Below are 751 nucleotides of genomic sequence, written 5' to 3' on the forward strand. Positions count from 1 at the left end.
TTCTGACGTAAGGGAAGATCTTTGCAGCTTTCTGGAAATGGTAAAAAATGTGCTCAGTTTCAGGGATGTACTACCATTTCTACTGCCAAGAGACTAAAGTGTAATAATGCATGGAATATTAAATTAGAGACATTTTGTTAACCTGATGAATGAGCCTTAGTTTCTTTGGGACCAGAACATTGTCGTAGATACATAAGAAGCCCAACAGTAAACAGGAAAATCAAAACAGACAAAGAAGGAATCACAATCAGTGGCAAAAAACCTCTTTTCTTTGCAGATGCTGGACCACTGTCAACACTACCCCCATAGCCTCTGTGCAGGCAGTAGGGAGGGGACCACCCATAGCCACAGTGGCAGTGATGTTGGTTATTGCAGATCCCCTTCATGTTGCAGGTCTCAGGAAGGCAGACGTGTGACAAGACAGACAGACTGACACACTTCTTGTGGATGCAGATCTTTCCTGGGCCACACACAGTACCATCTTTCACGTCACCAATGTCAGGTATGTTCATCCTTAAATGATAGTCAATACCCCAGCAGGTGACGCCATTGATACGAGTGTGCTGCAAAGTAAAATGATCTTGGAGAAGAGGAATGTCTCTCACATTCTCACATTGAACTCTCTCACAAAAGACATCAGAGATATGACATTTTAGGTATGTTGTGCCATTTATACCACAGTGACCAAAACGGTTTCCCTGAGAGTTGATTTCTTTATAGCAATTCTGAGATGCACTTTTGCATCTTTACC

At 42.5% G+C, this 751-nt stretch overlaps 1 protein-coding gene across 1 annotated transcript; it reads right to left on the reverse strand.

Moving 5' to 3' along the window:
* Positions 1 to 137: 137 nt before the first annotated feature.
* LOC108525715 (disintegrin and metalloproteinase domain-containing protein 21-like) lies at positions 138 to 746 on the reverse strand (the record flags this gene model as incomplete). Its single annotated transcript, XM_017866588.1, has 1 exon — positions 138 to 746. A coding segment is annotated over one exon (609 nt), but the record flags the coding sequence as incomplete, so codon positions are not given.
* Positions 747 to 751: the final 5 nt, after the last annotated feature.

Source organism: Rhinopithecus bieti, unplaced genomic scaffold (assembly GCF_001698545.2).
Source record: "Rhinopithecus bieti isolate Rb0 unplaced genomic scaffold, ASM169854v2 repeat_16729, whole genome shotgun sequence".
Classification (NCBI taxonomy): domain Eukaryota; kingdom Metazoa; phylum Chordata; class Mammalia; order Primates; family Cercopithecidae; genus Rhinopithecus; species Rhinopithecus bieti.